General features: G+C 38.5%; 3 protein-coding genes across 4 annotated transcripts; all 3 read right to left on the bottom strand.

Moving 5' to 3' along the window:
- Positions 1 to 5: 5 nt before the first annotated feature.
- Positions 6 to 6,877, bottom strand: mep1a.2 (meprin A, alpha (PABA peptide hydrolase), tandem duplicate 2). Of its 2 annotated transcripts, none has more exons than XM_079339964.1 (14): positions 6,796 to 6,877; positions 6,682 to 6,706; positions 6,549 to 6,602; positions 6,421 to 6,458; positions 6,249 to 6,324; positions 6,052 to 6,169; positions 5,681 to 5,856; positions 4,693 to 4,914; positions 4,038 to 4,184; positions 3,017 to 3,232; positions 2,329 to 2,775; positions 480 to 653; positions 295 to 395; positions 6 to 142 (listed from the first exon to the last, which is right to left on the bottom strand). In XM_079339964.1, exons 1-13 carry the CDS (start codon positions 6,856 to 6,858, stop codon positions 298 to 300), a joined length of 1,854 nt encoding a protein of 617 aa, XP_079196090.1. In that variant the 5' UTR covers positions 6,859 to 6,877; the 3' UTR covers positions 6 to 142; positions 295 to 297. The 2 variants fall into 2 exon arrangements, with proteins under 2 accessions (XP_079196090.1, XP_079196091.1); XM_079339965.1 differs by having other exon boundaries at positions 13 to 142; positions 291 to 395.
- A 1,522-nt stretch (positions 6,878 to 8,399) lies between these two features.
- On the bottom strand, positions 8,400 to 14,221 carry LOC306821537 (meprin A subunit alpha-like). Its single transcript, XM_079340042.1, has 13 exons — positions 14,131 to 14,221; positions 14,016 to 14,040; positions 13,884 to 13,928; positions 13,708 to 13,748; positions 13,400 to 13,475; positions 13,121 to 13,238; positions 12,053 to 12,228; positions 11,647 to 11,868; positions 11,334 to 11,480; positions 11,018 to 11,233; positions 9,850 to 10,314; positions 8,884 to 9,057; positions 8,400 to 8,772 (listed from the first exon to the last, which is right to left on the bottom strand). Exons 1-13 carry the CDS (start codon positions 14,185 to 14,187, stop codon positions 8,723 to 8,725), a joined length of 1,812 nt encoding a protein of 603 aa, XP_079196168.1. The 5' UTR covers positions 14,188 to 14,221; the 3' UTR covers positions 8,400 to 8,722.
- A 1,939-nt stretch (positions 14,222 to 16,160) lies between these two features.
- On the bottom strand, positions 16,161 to 18,069 carry LOC306833724 (protein FAM177A1). The gene is made up of 5 exons (XM_079359209.1): positions 17,895 to 18,069; positions 17,586 to 17,690; positions 16,773 to 16,827; positions 16,579 to 16,673; positions 16,161 to 16,432 (listed from the first exon to the last, which is right to left on the bottom strand). The coding sequence occupies exons 1-5, from the start codon at positions 17,913 to 17,915 to the stop codon at positions 16,250 to 16,252; spliced, it is 459 nt and encodes a 152-aa protein (XP_079215335.1). The 5' UTR covers positions 17,916 to 18,069; the 3' UTR covers positions 16,161 to 16,249.
- Between the last annotated feature and the right edge of the window lie 321 nt (positions 18,070 to 18,390).

The following is an 18,390-nucleotide window of genomic DNA, read 5'->3' as shown; positions in this document are numbered from 1 at the left end:
CTCTCCTAATGACAGTGAAGACAGCAGGTGAGAGCACAATGGTCCCTGACGCACCACCAATCAGAGGTCCCAAAATGCCTCTATCAATGTTCAGTTCTTCACGTCTTCGACCGGTGTAGTAGATGGTCTGAGTTGTGCACACCTAAAGAGCAGAGAACTTAAGTTTTAATGTAAAATGATGATATTAAGCTGTAGACTACACCCAAACAAACACACCAAAATATCCTGACCTTCTAATTATATAAACAGTGTATATAAAAGTCTAAATGGAACTACTTAATGGAACTTACTTACTTACTACTGGGGCTTCAATTGCATCTCGCCAGCTTGTTTCTCAACCTTGGTGTCCTTACTTGGTTTGACAGGCACCTCTGTCTTTATCAGGTGGGTCAAGTCTAACAATTGATTGAAAATGTGAAATACATACTATCTTGGTAAGATTTTATTATGCATAAGAAAGGGACACTGATATTTCTCACCATTGAAGTCAGCGGTGATTATGAGGTCATTGTTTTTAAGGAAGCTCCTCCTTTGCAGATACTTGTGAGATATGAACGTGCTCCAGCCAGAGTCCCCACCACGATAACAATTACAGCTCTCGTCAAATGATGCCCCTGAATCAGCTGTCGGTCTGTTCCAGGCGGGATCAGCCTCTGAGTGAGAATAGTCAAAACTCACACATTTGTTGTTTAAACAGGACAGAAGTTTTCGTCATAATGTCAAAGTAATCGAAATGAACAGGTTGGATCTAAACCAGTTTTAGTCTAATTAGTGTCCTCTACAAATCAGTAATTGCTGTAGGCTATGTAGTTTGTTATTTTGTTCATTATCAAACACAGAGGATTTGTCTCAGTCTTTGTTGCTATGGTTACTCATCTTAGACAGCTTCTGCCACACACTCCAACTGCTAGGTGTTTTTAGTTTTGACCTCTAAGTCTCCCTTCTCACCGTACACAGTAAAAGTCATAATATAATAAAATCAGAGTTGTCAAACTCATTTTAGCTCAGAGGCCACAGGGGGAAAAATCTATTCCCAAGTGGGTCCGATCAGAAAAATAATATTATCTTCAGATTGTTTTCTTTGTTTTAATTTGGTCCAAAGTCTTCGGCATGAAAACTCACATAGTGGTGATGAAGGTTACCGTAAATTCCGTACTATTGAGCGCACCTGGATATAAGCCGCACCGGCTAAAAATAAGTAAATAAATGTATTTGTACATATATAAGCCGCACTTGATTATAAGCCGCAGGTGTCCACGCTATAACAAGAGCTATTTACACAGACGTAGGCTACCGGTAACATCCGCAAATACTGTAGCGTCCGTACGGACGTTAAAGGACGACGAGAGCGTTCAAATAATAACTTAATAACCCGATCACTGTCGGCCGTGACCACGCCGTTTACAGCAGAGAGCAACACATAACTTGCCGTAACAATCCAACTCTCTCCCCCAGCGTTCTCTCATACAGCCACTCAACACGTTCTCGCTGGTGCATTCACTGACTCTCCACATAATCGGAATTATGAACACATTATCAACTACTGACTTTACAACATGAACCGTTACAATACGAAGCCTAGCCGACGGTGTCTGTAACACGGCTGATGAAAAAGATGACCGTAATATATTTCACAAGAAAAAGTCCATCCATTCACTGCCTCAGAATGACTTCATTACTCACTTCCTCAGTCTCTGTTGTCGCTGTCAGTGTCATCTTAACGTGCAGCAGCTCTGTTAGCTTCTTTGACAGCCAGGTCGATCGCCTTTAACTTGAAAGCTGCATCATATGTATTTCTCCGTGTGTTTTCCATCATGAGGGTGCGTGCATGAAGCGCAAAATGACTGATATTAAGATCCGACGTGACGAAGTCAAATGTTTTTGCGGCAGAAGCTCATTGTTCCCCATAAAAAATCCATAAATAAGCCGCACCGGAGTAGAAGCCGCAGTGCTCGAAGTGTGAGAAAAAAGTAGCGGCTTATAGTCCGGAATTTACGGTATATTCTTTGAGCACTGAAAGATGCTGTGAACACATCAAACATACAGCTTTCCCATTCACTTCCATGAATAAATAGGAGGATGACCATTTTTCTTGGAACACTCAGCACTCTGCGTCATTTTTTCTCTTTTTTGACAGACACATATTGGGGTAATGAGGGTGCTAAAGCACGTAATGTTAAAAGTAGAAGCCGTAATAAATAGCGTGGGTAATTGTAAGATATGTACTCTGACTGACGACAACACAGAGACTGACTGACGATGTTTCAACACTGGGCATAACAAAAGCTTTTTTTTTCCTTTTGACTTGTGAAATGCCAGGGTGCTTACCTGTAGTAAGGCTTCTTGTTGAAGACATCCTCAGTTTTGCGTCTGGGTCCTGGTCCATGACTACAACGTTTGCCTGCCTATTTATGACTGGCCACTGCATCACTGCGTCATTTTCTCCACTGCAAAGGTGCACGGCTATACCAACATAGTCTGGGTACTCAACCTCTTCACCATTTGGATAAGCACTGATACCGAATGAGTAGCCTTCAGAGTTGTAGAAACACTTGCTTTTAATAGGACTGCCTACAGGAGTGCTGCCTAAAATGTCAGTAAAATTGCGGATTTGCCAAACAGCGACAGGGCAAATGGTTTCTGTTAGAGTGATGTCATCAATAAGGATGGCGCCAGAGGAGTCAGATGCTCCTCTGATGCCTTGGAAGATATAACGGAACTTCTCAGTCACCTTGAGAGTCACATGGGCAATTTTCCAGGTAGGATCTCCATCACCTGAAAGAGAAAATGCAGGTGATACGGGGGGGTTTAAGTACATTTTTAGTGAAGCATTAATCCATTTGATGAAAGAAATAAATGCTACTCAATACTAAAGGAAGTGTTAGACTATTATTCTTATAATCATGGATCGACTTATACTGTATAGAGGAAAACTTAATTCTAACCATATTCAACATGGTTAGGATGCAATGTGGCAAAGATAGAGTCATAGGATATGAAAGAAGACAGGCAGTACCTGAAATGGTGTGGATCTTTTTGACACTGCCTGTGGCCCCTGTTCCTTCATAAGTCCTGATCCATATCACAAGTTTGTCTGAAACTGACCCAGTCATCTTGTAGAAGAACTGCAGGCACTGCTCTTCCCTCTTTGGGTAGAGGATACGTGACTCAAGCAAGCCACTGCTTCCAGCAGCACCAGAAGATGTGTCAAACCTCATGAAGTAGCCAGAGTCTAAAAAGACAAGCAGTCATCTGTGAACCTTTTCCAAATTAAATGCAATGGATAACTTGGATTATATCAACCTCACACCTTTTATCATTATTAAAGTGAATCTTAGAGCTGCTCAACTTCAACCTTTATAATTAACAAACTTAGTTGTCACTGTACTTCTACCATTATTACTGACATTGTAGCTGTAAATCTTATTCATTGTTGTTGCTCTGTTTGTCTTTTAGACATCTCCCTCTATCCCTCTTTCCAAACCAACACGGCAGATGTCTGTTTAACGTGATTCCAGTTCTGTTTGAGTTTTCCTTGACACTGTAACTCTGCTAACGCCCTGCACATTGTGTTTGTCCCACAGATCTCTATCAAGACTTGCGGTGTTGGTGCGTTTGAGGCCATAACCAATCCCACAAACCTTTGTCTGTGAAAAGTGCTATATCAATAAAACATACTCACTTTGCTAAAATGTTGCTTAGTGTCCATTGCCTTTGTAGATAGCATAACAAACTTTACAGTAAATGGCATCATATTGTATTCAACACAAGTGAAACATCTACACTACACTTTGCACTTTGTTGAAGAATGTGATGCTTCTCTTCAGGAAACTGTCAGATCTTTGAAAATAGACTCAGAGCATCTTGGGCATAAATGCAAAAAATAACAACCATTGAGGCCTGCAGGTGGAGCTGGACTGAGGACACTTTTAAGCACAACACATAATGTTTTCTTTAGGTTGTTTTTGAAGTTATATTACATGTTGTTGTTGTTGTATAAACCTTTGCAAAGGTATAAAAAAAAAACCTCTCAGTACCTCTGCAGCGTCCTCCCAGAGTGTGGTCTGCATCAGCTGGACTACTGAGTGTTTGGACCCAGTCAGCGTTATCGTCCTCATTTTGGATCATACCACAGATGTTGATGAGCTCGAAGGAGCACTGGTCCAGGAGCGTGTGAGTGTTAGCTAGAAAAAGGACAGTTACAGTCCAAATTAAGCATAACAGATAAGACAGATGAGCACATGCAGTGTTTTCAACTAATTAAAGTAGAATAAGTTTTTCTTAGTTTTTGACAAGTTATTTAATAAATCTATAATTATATTAAGACATCATTTGTTTTAATATAAAATAAAATATTAGTTACTTTCTACTTCATCTTCCAAAGTCTGTTTTCTTATAGTATATTTATAGTATATTTTTTGGCCAGAGGAAGACTACCCAATCTTAACTGTGTGACCACAGATCTTTGGCTTCTAAATAAACTACATGTTACATACTTCAATGAATCTCTGTTTCAGAGGTTGTTTGCTAACAGTGGCTATTAATAAGGTTGAAGATCAGAGTTGTGGGCCTTTAAAAAAAACAATAATCTTAAATTAAAGAGATAATAGGGCGAGAGAGGTCAATTGAGAAACAGCAAAATGTTAAGTGCACCACAATGCCTTTTTGTGAAGTCCTAAAGGGCGCACTCACCACAGTCGTACATGCGGTTGAGCCTGGTGATGTCTACAGCACTAAAGTCCAGGCGCTGGCCAATCACCTCATTAAAATATGGTATGGTGGTGGTGATTGTTGGTACACTGACATTCTTGTTGAAGGACAGTGGTCTGTAGTGCATGATGGACTCATAGTCATAGGGCGTGTTCATATCTGTGATGACGTCATCCTCATACTTGTTAAAATTGTGCTCCATCCCTGTGAGGAGTAAAGACATTGTTGTGCAGATTTTAAGCCACCAAAGAATTATCTTCTTTTTTAAGACAAACATGAGGCCATATCTACAGTCATAAATGTCAAGATCTCGACTGTGTATATATCAGTGCACAAGTTTTTAAACGCTTTCATTTTAAACAGTTCCAATGGCATTGCCTAAATAAAAACAACACCAATGGTGTCAACTATGTTGTTTCACATCATCCCCACTATAGCGCTGTAGGGCAGGGAACATGCAAGCAAACAGAGCACACTTATTTTTTCTCCACAAGGAGAAAAATAAAAAATAAAAAATAATAATAAATAATGTTATAAATAATAACTTATTACTTGAATTGCAAAACAAATGCATTCTGTTACTTGTTACAGCAAAACAGCAATCACAGAAAGTACAGTAGTGCATTTCTTTGTAACACATTACACCTAACAATCCTTTGGTAGTTGTCTCAGTATCTGTCTTTTGGTCAATTACAAAATCTGCTCCTCTTTTGTGGCTTGTGTTGACTTCATAACAATCCCTACTCCCATACATTTTGGGGGGGCTTTTTGTGCCTATAATTTAAGGGGACAGGGTAGAGGATAGAGTCAGAAACTATGGGGGACAGAAAGAATGGGAAAGGAACCACAGGCTGGATTTGAGCCCTGGCTGCCCGCTTGGAGGACTACAGCCTTTCTTACATGGGACATATGCCCTAACCACCCAAAAACAGCGCCCCAAAAATACAAACTTAAATCAAGCGTTACTTACCTTCTTCAATCTCGTCCCACCAGATTTTGACATAATCGTCCCTATCAGAGCGAGACTGTTCGTGGTAAAAGCCCAGAGCATGGAGGAGCTCATGCTGCACAATACTTTTAGTGTCACACCTGGCTCCAATGGACACATTTTGACCTGTTTTATCATCTCCCACATATGACCAGCATCTAATTTGTTGGATGAGATGGAAAATATATGGGATTAAACAATCAAGGTGGTGTTTGTGAGCTCCAAGAACATTAAACCACATCAGCATTTTCTAATCTTTGGTGTTTGATGCCTCCTTTCTGATTATATGACAACAATTCCCATAAAGTTGCACAATAGCCAGAACCATTGCTGAGTCCCATTCAGCAACTCACCCAGACAGCTTGGTGAAGGAGATGTAACTGTCCTCACCCTCATAGGGCTTAAAGTCCACACAGGATCTCAAACGGTATTCCTCAAAAGACTGGAGGATCACACCTTTAGCGTTCAGTTCTAAAACAATATCGAAAAATTCCCAAATGAGCACATGCTTGAGCTAATGGTAAGAAATGTATTGCACTTGGTCTAGTACCTAAAGAGTCAGTTAAGATATAAGGAATGGGAAAAGTCCATCTTCTTGTTTGATCCAGGATTGCATTTCTGCTTGGCTGTAAAACACAGTGAATGCATTAATATGAAATATGAGTTTCAGTTCTTTACAAACTGAAACTGAGGCTTTACACATAGCCTCTCAGTATACTTACATTACCAGCAATGTCACCCTCAAACAAGTGCTCTGAACCTAAAAATTTTCATATACAGTATAATTAATTTAACTCTAGTCAACAAGACACATGATCACAAAGCTGTAAAAAGAGCTTTAAAAACACACCTTTATTGATCTCTAGGATGTCATCTCTCAGTTCACCAGCATCTGCATTATACACTGAAAAATAAATGTAATGTCAGAGCCAATAAGTAACAAACAAGTTTTGTTTGAGTCAATAAAATGAATAGAAACAAACCAGTTGATGTTGGAAAAGCTTCAACCTACAACACAAGATTAGAAAGTTGATCATTAAAGTCCTCTAAGGACAAATTTGTACAGCAACATATTGAACAGACACACTGTTTCCCACCTTGAAAAACAAAAACACTCCAATCAATCCAACAATCTTCCTCCAGCAGTCCCTAGAACTCATGATGTCCTCCTGACAGAAAAGTATTTTACCTCTGCATGAGTAAACATGTCAACAAGACAGGAGAAGGGGAACTTTGATCAGGATCGTAGAGTTTAATGAGTAACAGGCTCACATGTGTCATAACTTCTTCATTTATTGCTTAGGCTACATCTTGTTAGGTGTGTTGGCAGGCACATGTGCTGATGAGAAGTGTCAACCCTGTACAGAGGCAACACAATCAACTTGATTAATATGCTCTGTCCTTAAGTCTACAAAACAAACGATTATGCAGTTAATGGGTTTGACTTCCACGGCTCTGTTGCTGGCCATAGTTGTCCTGTATCATGTAATGTAGGCTGGTTCTTCAGAAAGCTTTCCTTCAGTACCCTCTATATTCCTATACATGAGCCCCATGATTCCCATTCAGACACACGCCTCTGGATCTATGTTGAGTTTGCATGATCTTCTTTTACATGAATGGGTTCTCACCTACCTTGACCAGAGAAGGTACTTAATCCACTCACATTAAGCTTTGTATCATTACAAACCTGGTAGTATTTTTGAATGGTTGTGCATATTGCCCTCATTTTCCCCAGAGATGGAAAAACTTTGTATTTTCAAATGACGCAAAAATCATCATTTTGAGTCAAATTTCGTGATCAGTTGAGGAAATGGCCATAGCCTATAGACTGTAAACAAAACACCCTAGCGTCAGTGGGAGTAGCCACTGACGCTAGGATCCATGAATCAAAGCAACACTTTTCTTTTTTCAGTCACAAAGGCATCGACTCCAAAAAGAATTTCACATTTCTAATCCATATGAGTCAAAGTCAATACAGATTCATGTTTCAACAGGTGAAGTATCCTACTACATTTTGGACTTACTCCTTTTGATATCAGTTGTGAGGCTCCGAGCAGTAGACATCCTCAGGGTTATATCTGGATTATGGTCCATTACCACCAATGTCGCCTGCCTGTTCACTGCTGGCCACTGCATCACCACATCATTTTCCCCACTGGCCAAGTGGAAGTAAAGCCCAACATAGTTCCCTGTGTGATCATTGTAATTTGACAAAGGGATGACACGGACACCATAACCATATCCTTCTGGGCTGTAGAAACAATATTGATACAGTTTCATGTTTCAACAGGTGAAGTGTCTCTTTAAGAGACCCACAGAGAGGTCAGAGCGCAGAAAGGCTAAACACTGAAGCTTCTGTGTCCACAACATGGCAACCTGTGTGAGCATCGGGTCTAGGGAAGAGAGGGCGAGGTGAGACAATTTGGACTGTGGTAACGATTTTAAATACACATTGATCCTGTAAGACTTCAGACTTAACTTGAATTTGCAAATGTGGTTCAAATGTGGTAATTAGACTTTATTTCTTTTCTGAAATGGACCATGTGTAAAATTCTATTCATTAATGTTGTATCATTGATTAATTGCAATTTTTTCAGCAAATTCAAAACAAGTGTCTAACATTTATAGATTATTTTCTTTTATCAGTGGCATCATTCAACTAACATATCAGACCTTTTGAAAGCACAAAAAAAACAAAGAAACGTTTATAGCTTTTATTAAGACAACAGAAACAACTCTGTAATGATTGTTATTTTAGTGCTTTTACATGTATGTCATATAACAAACAAACATCTGAGTGTGTTGAGGTTCGATACTGAGTTGAAACAGTGTAATGTCATCCTCCCTCCGTTATCACATGCTTTCTTGTCATCCAACGTGCATGATGGTTGATCTGAATTTTGCTAATAGAAAAAAAGAACATTTTTTTACTTTGATCACCAACAACTTAGATTCAGTTTCCAAAAAGAAATGTGTATAATGTCTTACCTATGACTGCAGCTAACAAAAAAATCCTGCTTGACTTTAATCCTTTGGTTCAATTGGGACTTCTGTTTTAATTAGTGATGATATATCTGTGGTCGAAAAAAAAAAATTCTTAAAACTGCATCCTGGTACATTTTAAAACATCACACTAAAGATGATTGATTGGGTCCTTTTTAAAAGAGGTTAATTCCCTGACTTACCATCAAAATCAATGAGGATGATGAGGTCGTCGTTCTTGAGATAATCCCGCCGATTGAGGTCAAAGTGCTTGACAAAGTTTCTCCAGCCCCATGATAGACCTCTGTAGCAACTACAGGAAGCATCATACGTCCCCACCTTGGAGGGATTGTCCCAAATCAACTTTCCATCTGATGCTGGAGACACAGAAAGACAGAGAAACTAAGTGAGGAGGGATCCCACTCCCCATGACACAGTCATCTTTGAAAAACATGTGTTTTTGGTGATTAATGGCTTTTAGCTGCAAAGCTCATTTTTCTAGAGTGAAACAAAAAATGTTTTTTGGATGGATTTTCATGAGAGTTTGATTACAGATATCCCTGACTGGAGATGAATCCTGATGACTTACTTTGTCCTGCAGCACCATGATGTGGGAAAATGTGTGGTTTTGGATAAAATGCAGGGAATGATGAAGACATCTAGACCTTTTCAGGATAGCTTGTAATAACTGTGTTGATCATTGTTCATACAGTACTGCACCATCATTGTGTTAGAATGATAGATGTGTTTCAATACTCATGACCATAAGTTTACGATCATTAGAAATTGATCATTTAAAACAAACGTGTCATGCAAAGGTTAACCTTCTTAAAGGCTTAGAATGATTCAATTGACGATCATAAACAAAAATGTTATTATTATTCACTGTTCAAAAGATATGAAAGACATTTTAAAAAAGAGATTCTGATAAGGTTCAAGAGTTGTTTTAAGTAAAGAGCTCTCTCTCTGCTGATATGATATTTTATTATATTACTGAATGTCACCATTTTTAAATCCCAGTTATTAACTATTCCTTTTCTTGAGAGCTCCTGAGCTCAACCAGTCTCCTCTACTTCCAGCGTAACATTTTTGCCATTTATAAGAGTTTTGACAAACAACATGTTATCAAACTTATGTGTTATATTCACCCTACAGCCTATTGGACTTACTCGTTCTCATATCAGTTGTGAGGCTCCGAGCAGTAGACATCCTCAGGGTTATATCTGGGTTCTGGTCCATTACCACCAATGTCGCCTGCCTGTTCACTACTGGCCACTGCATCACCACATCGTTTTCCCCACTGGCCAAGTGGAAGTAAAGCCCAACATAGTTCCCTGTGTAATCCTTGTAATTCGACAAAGGGATGACACGGACACCATAACCATATCCTTCTGGGCTGTAGAAACGAGGGCTGTCAATGACTGTGTTGACATCAGCGGTTTCCATGATCTTGGAGAAGTTCTTGATCCTCCACACAGCATTCGGACAACGTGTTTCACTCAAGCTTATGTCATCAATGTAGATACCTCCCGCTGATGCAGAGGGTTCACCACGCACAGCTTGGAAAGCATAACGGAATTTCACTCCTACCTCCATTTGGACATGGCCAATCTTCCATGAGTGGTCGGTATCAGCTGGGTACAAAAATAGGGACAAGATGGCAAATTTCAGTGTTTTTCAATCATTGTTAATTGTATTTCCTAATCTTCAGCAATGGACCCCTGAGTTTATATGCAGTAGAGAGAAAGTGGAGTTATCCTGCTTGTGGAACTCTCCCTGCATTGCCTTTATGTTCCAACGTTCATACCAATACTTAGCCACAGCTTCGACATGCTCTTCTTTATAACCCTGGCACATCCCCTGGCTCCAATACATAAGACTGAATATCCAAGTATGAACATATAAGCCACATCCATTTTTGCAGCCAGTATGAAAATCCAGCTCACTCCAGATAATGGCCCCTTGAAGATAAATCTAACATGAAAATCTACAGATAGAATTGAAAATTTGGGAAAATACCCTTTTACATTAACCCTTAGCTTTCATGTCCATTGTTTAATCTGAATCATACCACTCTCATACCTGTCTATTAAGTAAAAATATCAAGTGAACAGGCATGTTGGTTAGCTTGGCACAAATACTGGAAACAAGACGAAATAGGAAGCTTGGCCAAGTCCAAGGGAAATGTAACTATTCCAATCCATTTGCCACCTACTGTGAGTGAATAAGGTAATTCACTGTGTAGACAGGTCTCATTTGTATCTTTTTAATGATGTCTAAAGAAATGTTTCTTTGATGTATGGATCCAATATAAACATGCACACTTATCATAAATACCATTAAAGGTGTGTATTTTCTTCATTCGACGAACTGTGCCTGTGCCATCATCCATTCTGACCCAAATCACCAGTCTGTCACTTGAGTGTCCAGTCATCTTATAGAAGAACTGCAAACATTGAAGCTTTCTTTTGGGGTACAGGGTTCGAGATTCCAGCAGAGCGGACTCCTGAGGCTTTCCAGTCATGGTGTTGAAGTGCATGAAGAACCCAGCGTCTAAATTTGGACAAAATATGACACAATGTCACTACACACAGTTTTTGTCTGAAAATGATGACTTGTCCTAATTTAATTAGAAAAAACAGTCAACTCAGACCTCTGCATTTTCCAAGGAGTGTGTGATCCTCTGACCCTGCAACGCTCTTGGTGCGAACCCAGTTAGCATCACTAGTGGAGGCATGAATCATACCACAGATGCTGGCATACTCAAAAGCACACTGGTCCAGCATTGTGAGAGGACTAGCTACAGAGATGTGGGTGAGGATTCAAAGAGTTATCATAACTTTTTACCAAAATTCATTGGACTCTTCATTTCTCAATTATATTTTGCCCATTGTTAACTTTCATCATAATAAGTTAATAAGATTAAGATGTCAACTTTGGTAATCACTTCTGCAACATATACATACAACAGTTGTACATCCGGTTGAGTCTGAGGGTGTCCATCCGACTGAAGTCGAGGTACTGGCCAATAATGTTGTAGAACTCTGGGATTTTTGTGGTGATTGTGGGGATGGAGTCGTTCTTATTAAACGAGAAGGGCCTATAATGCATGATGGACTCGTAGTCATATGCTGTGTTTTGATCAGTGATGAAGTCATCCTTGTATTTGTTGAAGTTGTGTTCTAACCCTGTGGGGAAATATCATCTTTAATCTTTCCTGCCACAATAAATAGTCAAAGAGACAATAGCTTGAATTATTTCTAGGTTTAACATAACATAAACATTTTATCATATTACTCTCAATGATCAAATATTGGAATTAAAGTAAAATGATTAAAGATAGAAAGTATCGACCAAGGACTGATCACATACCTGGTGTAACCTGATCCAGCCAGATGTCGACATAGTCATCCCTGTCTGTACGTGACTGTTCATGGTAAAATCCCAGAGCATGGAGGAGTTCATGTTCGATCACTGCTTTGTGGTCACAACCTGACCCCAAGGACAAAATTTGACCATTTTGCTGATCACCGACGCTGGAGAAACACCTATGAGAGTAAAACAGTCTATTAAATGTGTCAAGCTTTCCAGATATGTTGCACTTTTTTTCAGACTGGAATCAAAAGAGATCAGGAGCGGTTATTCCTCATCTTACCAAAATTATTTTATCATTAAATTCTTCCATCTAGGAATATCTTAATGTTCCCATACACCAGGCTACTGAAATCTTAAGTTATAAGTAGACAATATCCAACTGTTTTTTAATGCTACCAGTAAAAATGAAAAAAGATTTGCAGTTAGTAAATAAGAGTAAGAAAAAGAGTCAATTCCAGAAAATAGCTATAAAAACATTACTGATCAATCACAAAATATAACCAGACTGTTCATTGATAACTTCTCGTTATACTGTGAATAATTTATTAATTTATTTATTTTTGAGTTATTTTTGTGAGCAGAAAATATTGTTGCTTCTCTTACAAATAAAATTTGGAAAGCCATAAAAAAGGGAATTTGCTGACAGCTGCACTCTGACATGGTTTGGCATCATTTCAGCTAATGCTCAAAAATCTGCGTGGGGGGCAATACTGAGTCAAAGTCTGACTTGTATTACTCCAGTATATCCAAAAAACTGTTTTAAAAACTGTTATACCTGTTTATACCCCATTATAGCTTTGCAACTTTTCCACAAATGTAGACCCAAATACGTTGAGTATCTCACATGCAAACCGCAGGAATTATAAAATCAATCAAGGTTTGTTAATTCATACCAAAGTTACTTATATCCATCTAGTCCAATTGTTCATTACTCTGTCTGTCTTTATTTTGTATAGTTTGAGTTTTATTCTTTTCAACAGACACATATCCAAAGTGTAATGTTAATTTACAAAAAACTGTAACTCTGTAAACTGCTATAAACTCATGTTATAACTGAAGTCATACCCTCCTCTCTTCTCAAACTTGATGAATGACTTCTCTCCCTCATAAGGTTTGAAGTCTATACAAGACTTCAGTCGGTACATTTCAAAAGCCTGATGGACACATCCCTTGGCATTGAGATCTGAGGAATAAAATAAACGTTTGTTTTCATTTAGGAGGTACAAAGTATTTGATATTAGTCTTACATGATGTTTAACACGTGTCTGAGTTTTTCCCAAAGATCCACAGTTGATTTTTAAATAGCAGGGTTTTATCTCTGCATTGAATATTGGCCAAACTTACCCAGATCATCACCCAGTATGTATGGGATTGGAAATTTCCATCTATATGACTTGTCTACCAGGGCATTCCTTCCTTTCTGTAAAACAAAAGAGGGGGTTCAAATAACATTTTAAGGGCCTTAAAATGTGACCTGTAACCTTCTCCAAGCTAAAAACATGCACTAAATATCTTATCTGATTGGTTTTCTAAGATAAGTACAGCCCTGCCCCTGCGGTCACTCAAGATCACAGCAACGAAGTAATAAAAGATTCAAACCTGCAATGACTGAGCAATAAACACATTCTCAAAGATAAAAGAAAAACACTTACAGGAATTAAAATATCGCCTTCAAACAAGTCAGTATCCAAACCTGCAGCCAGGTACCATGAAAAAAAACAGAAGCAAATACAGGTTTTTTTCAAACTGTTTACATCATTTATATTTCAAAAAATGTTATTCACTGTTTTTATGAGTAGGTAAGACCAATTGAAATGTTACAACTCACCCAGGTTTAAGATGGGGTTCTCATCCTCCCCATTCTCATACACCTCTGTAAAACAAATACAGAAACATCTTTGAGTCTGTTTACAGCCTTATTAATACTAGTTTTTCAGTAAATAAATTTAGTCCCACATACCATGTACCTTGGGGGAAAGAGGTATCTGAATGAAACAAACAGTAGTAAGTTTCCATGCAGTAATGATTATATGACACAGTGCGTATAATTAAGGAATGAAATATTAAGTACTTACAGCATATGAGGGGTTTAGAGCCACCAGTGCAAACAAGAGGAGTACTCTCTTCATCATCAGGCTGAGCTCAGTGTCGCCAGCTGTTGCTGCTTTGTTTATGTGGGCCAGAGATGAACTTTATGCTGAAGAAGTTTATGCTGGTTATAAATGAAGGACTTTGCCTTGACAGTGTTACTGATTAGTTCGCAGATTTTTGAATTGCTTCTGCATGTTCGTGTGCAAAAGAGGAATGCATACCAGACTTTTAGCTCCCCTATATATATATATATATATATATATATATATGTGTGTGTGTGTGTGTGTGTGTGTGTGTGTGTGTGTGTGTGTGTGTGTGCGTGTGTGTGTGTGTGTGTTTGTGTACACACACATAAAGTATATATGTCTGTACATATATGTATGTACACATGTGTACATATATGTACACGAACTGTCCCTTTAATATATGAAGATAAACCTATAGTTACACGCAAACAACAAACTAAAAACAACAAACTAAAAACATACTCTTACATCCTTTTTACATTAACTGGATCACATGGAGTCTCACTGCACCCCCCAGTGGACCGAATATGTAATTACATTCACAGTATGCAGGACAACTAACTATAACAAGCCTAGCTTTTTGTATTTATAAACACAACACAGAGCATGAGGAAGTGGTAATGTTAAGCATCTGAACATACTATCAAAGACTGCTAAGAGGGCTCTTGACAAGCAGTAAAAGGATTTGTTGAAGAGTATAGCTTCAGTTGTTTTTTAGAAGTAAACATGTTTGAAAAAAATGTTAAGATACAAGATGTTAGTGATTTCAACTTAAAAAGTTAGTGAAGAATTTTTAATGTGGCGTAAAGATTCATGCATGATGGCTAGTTATAAAAATCAGACATTTTCTTGGCACAATAATAGAGGACAGCAACTTCATGACCGTTCAGTGTGGACAAATCCCATCACATCTGTTCTGTCATATTTTCTTGCTTGTTTCTGGACATCACTGCTATTGTGACTTGTTGTTAGCTTAAAAAAACATTTCACCTGGTTCAGAAAAGGTGTATCAATATGTTTTTATCAAGCCCACCACACAGCAAACAGCACACGCTTAAAGTAATACTGCTGTTCTGAGTGAAACAATAAAAAAAATGAAGTGAGAAAATAACTTTTCTTGTCAATTCTATGAAGTTTTCTTGAGAAAGAAGCGAAATTGTGCTGGAAAATAATTTCTCTGTTTTTGCTATTAAAGCACACAAAACGTCCCTCTCTTTCTCTGTTTCACCCCCTGTGATCTCTTTTGCATCATTTCAGTGACAACAGTCGTTAAAAGATTACATCTGCAATGGCGATAACGTTCCCAATCTGTCTTTTTACATTTGTGTAACCTGAGAAGCACGGTGTGTAAACACACAGTTCACACACACAGCTCTGTTTTCCCTGCCGGCTCATATTATACACACTGCCACCATCTTCCCCTCATTACACCTCAGTTACTTGGACTGGTAGGCTGCTACCTCAACTGGTTTATCATGGTGGAAAGACTCTTCCCACCATTCTTCCTCTGTGCTTTGATTATTGCGGATGAAGGGCATAAATATCCCACCTTGAATTATAAGTATTTTAGGTCATGGACAACTAAGTTGTCAAGGCAATGGTCTGCTAATCCATTATACTCTTTACGTGCTGCTTTGATTCCCATCATCTTCCAAAGTGTTGACCTCAATCGTTTACGTAGCGGGTCAAGACCACGCAACAAATAATGCTGGAGGTGTGGTTATTAACTTTTTATTTGTAAATCTGTCACCACTTACCTTTAATATTAGACTCCAGGAGTGCTTTCCTATCTCCAGTGTATTCATTTATAAAGGAGGGTGTTTTTGTCTTAACAATCATGTTTATTTGTCACATTTAATTATACTAATTATAATAAAAATACAAAAATCAGACGCAGAGAAAAGATTTCACTTCAAATATAACATCACCATCTTACTCCATGCTTTACATTAACTGATAATGACTGATGTTTTTTTTTTCCTTAAGAAAGTTATAAACTACTCTACAGACCCACCTACATACTGTCACATTCATACACAATACACTAACTTCTGTATTTACTGTCCTTCTCTTAGTCTCATTCCTCGTCCGCTTGATAGCTTCTGTTGTTGTGTCCTTCTTTTTTTTTCTCATTCTGGGAATCAGCATGGCATCCTGAATCTCTTGTGGCGCCATAATGACTCCCATCCCGTCCATGAGGGACTTGGAGGATCTCTGCATGTTCTTCCATGTGATTGTCAGGGGCCTGGCTCTTTGCAGCCTATGAGGGGAATGCAGAGAGTTCATAACAATTAATAAGAACCCATAGATCTTAATTTGGCAATTACATCCATGTCATGCCCATCCAAGAGTTCTCTGTAGTCATATTTTTGAACGGTAGGCTTGTTTTCTTTGTTTTTAAATTACCTTGTGGTCGTGATGATGATGATCTATGGCGTACTGGTATTTGGCTGCATTCAGTCCAAGGGCTCCGGCGAGCCTTTCTCCGAGGAAATCACAAGCTAGTTTTGGAAAAAAAAAAAAAGACTCAGTGAAACGCTCTTTATAGCTTAAATGATATGCATAATTTATCTGCACACTTTGATTGTCTCATAACGTACTCATTAGTGAAATCCTCCCAACAAGAATGGCCACGTTCTTGAATGAAACTCTTGTCTGGTGAAAGAAGAGTTTGATATAAACATGAACACAGCTCATCACAGGATCAGAAAGCTGTCGCCCTGATGAACTCTAAAATACGAACAAGAGTACCAGGAACAGTTCACATTTAATAACCACAGAAAAATCATACTGTTCATATAAATCATGCTATTTATTTATTGTTATTAATATAAAATTCACCCTCTTTTTCTTATTTAATTTATTACCTCCAGTCCACAGTCTCTCTGTCAGAATCAGAAATACTTTATCACCAGTGGGAAATGTGGTCATTGCAGTTGCTCTACACACAATATCTCAGGAGAAATACAGTTAAACAAATCAAAATGTGAATAAAAGTGAAAATAAGATGCAGCTTTGTACCAAGCACATAATAATGTGGATTATCATAATATATGATGTCAATCCTACACCATTTACCTCCTAGTATACAGCAACCTAATCAATTACTGCAACCTATGTCTCAGCACCTTTGCACTCTCCAAAATGGTTTCATTTCTAAAAGTCTTATTGTTATGTAGCCTAAAAGCCTGTTAATAATCTGTATACCTGTTAAGCTATGCATAGACTTTAAGTTTGTCTTATCATTTTAGTGTTTAAATGTTTGTTTGTCTAAATCTATCCATAGGGGTAATGTAAAACCGGAAAAGGGTCGCAACCCGGTACAGTATGTGTCGGGTGTCCATATTTGTTGATTAAAAGTGATTCTGATAATAATATCCATAAAGACATATCTGATTATAACAGTGTCCCACCCTTTCTGCTGGTTCTTTAAACGGACATGAGTCTGGTGCTTGCTCCTCTTCATCCTCCTCCTCCTCCTCTATCGTTTCACCGCTGGAGAAGTGGATAATCCTCCTCTGAGGACATGACAGAGAAGAGATGTCTGAAGGCATGCAGCTGACCGGCTTTTACATTAACTTCTGTTTGTATTCTCCCTCACATATCGTTAAGGGGAACGTAGTATTATGTTGACTATAGTTAACACAAACTGTCTAAAGTAAACATTACTGAACTCCACGTAATCTAACGTCTTTGTTTGTCTAACATTATAACACACTTACTTCCTTGTTTCTGGTGTTCATTCTCCAAATTCAAAGTCTTTCTTTAAATCACTAAAACTCGCAGCTGTAGGCTACTGCAGGCATGCATTCACACAGCTCTCCAATGTTTTCAAGCGGTCAAGAGTCGTGCAAAGCAAGAAGTGATAGCTGTCACGGAGAGTCTCAAGGGGCTGGACTTCAAGAGTTCACACACACATACACACATACACACAGGGCCGTCCCTGGCCAAGTGGGGGCCCTAAGCACGATTTTATTTCGGGGCCCCCCTTCCAATAACATAACAACAACAATAATAATAATAATAATAATTTTAAAATTACAATTTCTAACGAACCAAATGAACAGCCTCTATCAACAGTGGAACAATAACTTTACAGATCAAAAGTGGAACAATAAAAGCATAGATTGATAGGCTATAAACCTGAGCCAACATCTCATGGTTAGCACGAGCAGATATGCCAGCAGTTTATGTTTATATGCCACAAAGTTTTTTCTT

This window comes from Symphodus melops (assembly GCF_947650265.1).
Source record: "Symphodus melops genome assembly, chromosome: 1".
NCBI classification, from domain to species: Eukaryota; Metazoa; Chordata; class Actinopteri; order Labriformes; family Labridae; genus Symphodus; species Symphodus melops.
This window is presented reverse-complemented; position numbering and strand designations above follow the sequence as displayed.